This window comes from Stegastes partitus, unplaced genomic scaffold (assembly GCF_000690725.1).
Source record: "Stegastes partitus isolate 25-593 unplaced genomic scaffold, Stegastes_partitus-1.0.2 Scaffold166, whole genome shotgun sequence".
In the NCBI taxonomy this organism is placed as follows: Eukaryota; Metazoa; Chordata; class Actinopteri; family Pomacentridae; genus Stegastes; species Stegastes partitus.
The window spans coordinates 71,491-73,673 of record NW_007577897.1 but is presented as its reverse complement, the minus strand read 5'-3'; the positions used below and the strand labels follow the sequence as shown (position 1 = coordinate 73,673).

General features: G+C 45.9%; 1 protein-coding gene across 1 annotated transcript in view; it reads left to right on the top strand.

Moving 5' to 3' along the window:
- The window catches only part of atad2b (ATPase family AAA domain containing 2B), a gene marked incomplete at its 3' end in the record, with an annotated part of 85,513 nt that overhangs the window by 12,228 nt on the left and 71,102 nt on the right, over window positions 1-2,183 (top strand). The window contains exons 15-17 of the mRNA XM_008279632.1: window positions 427-517; window positions 724-1,035; window positions 1,656-1,806. Coding sequence (XP_008277854.1) covers window positions 427-517; window positions 724-1,035; window positions 1,656-1,806 — 554 coding nt within the window. The remainder of the gene's footprint in view (window positions 1-426; window positions 518-723; window positions 1,036-1,655; window positions 1,807-2,183) is intronic.

Here is a 2,183-nt window from a genome sequence, read left to right as displayed (position 1 = left end):
GCACTTTTTAGGACTGCGGTAGAAAGTTGAGGCACGTTGAGAAAACCCACGCAGAAATCCCCCAGCCGACCAGCAGGTTCATCTGTGCAAACCACCGCACCGCTGTTTCAACCTCCAAATTAGCTGTACGGCTCTATGAGAACTGGCTCAATAGTGTCTTTTGATAAAAATGGGAAAGATGATGAAAACTCTTTGTTCGAGAACATTTTGCTCCAAAAGCCTCATCATCAAAGCAGGGTCCTGTGGAGACATTGCAATGAATGGAAGGACTGACTCATGCGTTCTGTTCCAGTTAGACCTCTCTCACGATGTTGTCAGTTTCTATACAAAGTGTATGCTATGTGTTTTTAATTATCATGTTTATGGTGTGTTTTCCTGGTTGTATATTTACTCTCCTGTTTTTTTCCTCCCAAATACTTTTTTCAGGCCAGAAAGCACATTTTGGAGATTCACACACGGGACTGGAATCCCAAATTGGCTGAGCCATTTGTAGATGAACTTGCAGAAAAATGTGTCGGTAAGAGTGATTCTAAAGTGTAAAATCATATGCAGTGTCCAACTTCACCTAGGGTTAATGTTGACCTACAAAATGTTCTCCCAGCAGCCTCAGAGCTCTTGCTTGGTACAGCGTGCTCGTGTTGTCTGTGCCAAAAGAGCCCCCGTAAAGGCGAAAGCAGCAGAACAAATGACTAACTAACCTGTGTTTATCTGCTTTGCTCCCAGGCTACTGTGGTGCTGACATCAAAGCACTTTGCACAGAGGCAGCCTTGGTGGCGCTGCGCCGCCGCTATCCCCAGATCTACGGCAGCAGCGTCAAACTGAAGCTGGACGTCACCTCCATCGTCCTGGGGCCTGGCGACTTCAGCAAGGCGATGAGGACTATTGTCCCAGCCTCCCAGAGGGCCCTGGCTCCCCCTGGCCGGGCCCTGTCCCCCACCCTCCGGCCCCTGCTGGCCAGCTCTTACTCCTTGGTGCTGAAAGCTCTGCTCCGAGTCTTCCCCCATGCTCAGTGTACTGACAGGGACAACACACACGGTAGGGATCTGGCATCCGAGGCACCTGTGGTTTGTTTTCCTGCCGCTGGTTGTTGCTCGTCCCACCTTGACTCTTGCTCTTTTCTCTCTCGCCACCTGTCTCACTCCGCCGGTTTGTTTTTCCTGTCGGCGCTTTGTAGTATTTGATTATCTGTTTCTCTGAACCTAGAATCTGTGGTGAAACATCCCCCCAGTGTATGCAGAGGTGATAGCGCATAGATTGGATAACTAGTCATCCTGTGAGCGCTTCAATAACTCAACTCCCACTCCAGTCAACAAAAGAGTGTTTACAACAGATTAGCCTCAATGCAGCACTTGACCAGTGGGGGATTGCTTGTAGGAGCTGTACTTCTTAGACCCAATAATGACATGAAATTCCCGTGGTGCTTTATCACTTTAAATGGCCATTAGATCTCCCCTAGTAACCAAGCTCTCTTTTTATTCTCTCTTTTGTAGGGAATTAGCCTCATTAATGTCAGCGATAGGGTTACTTTGAGGATTAAACTTTGTAGAAACAAACTTTTCCATCTGTTTGCTGCCACTGTACTGAAAAAACAGCAGGAACAGTGAGCTGCTGCTGCGTGTTCATGGCTCTGTAAGCAGTGTTCCTCTCTGTGCTAGGCGGTGACAATCATCTGCTTGAAGAGGACTTTTACAGCGACGATGACAATGAGGACGGCTCTGCTTCCATCTATGAAGTCCAGCCTGCTGCATCCCCAAAGAGTCACCTCTCCTCTTCTGCAATGCACAGACCCTTTCTCCATTTTTCCTCGTGAGTTCTCACATTGTTTTTTATTGGAACCTATACTTGTGTACTTGGTGTATAAACTGGTGCGTATTCCCTGGTGACTAATTACGCGACTGGAAACTACCAATAACATTTTTAAAGTAATTGTTATGTGAGAATAAGTAGGTTTTTTGTCATGAGGAATTCAGCTCAGGTATCTGAACCTCCTGAACCATAAGCGGTTTCTGGGCCTTTTTTTTTTTGGCACATTTTTTATTCACAATGGATTCATTTTTCGTGGAAATACAAAACCTTGCACCTTTTTGGAAACTGCAACCGAAGAGAACTCAAAAATGTTATCTGTGCCGTGTAACAAAGTTATAAAGACATATTATGAGATAAGATTTTTTTTTCCAAGTCCC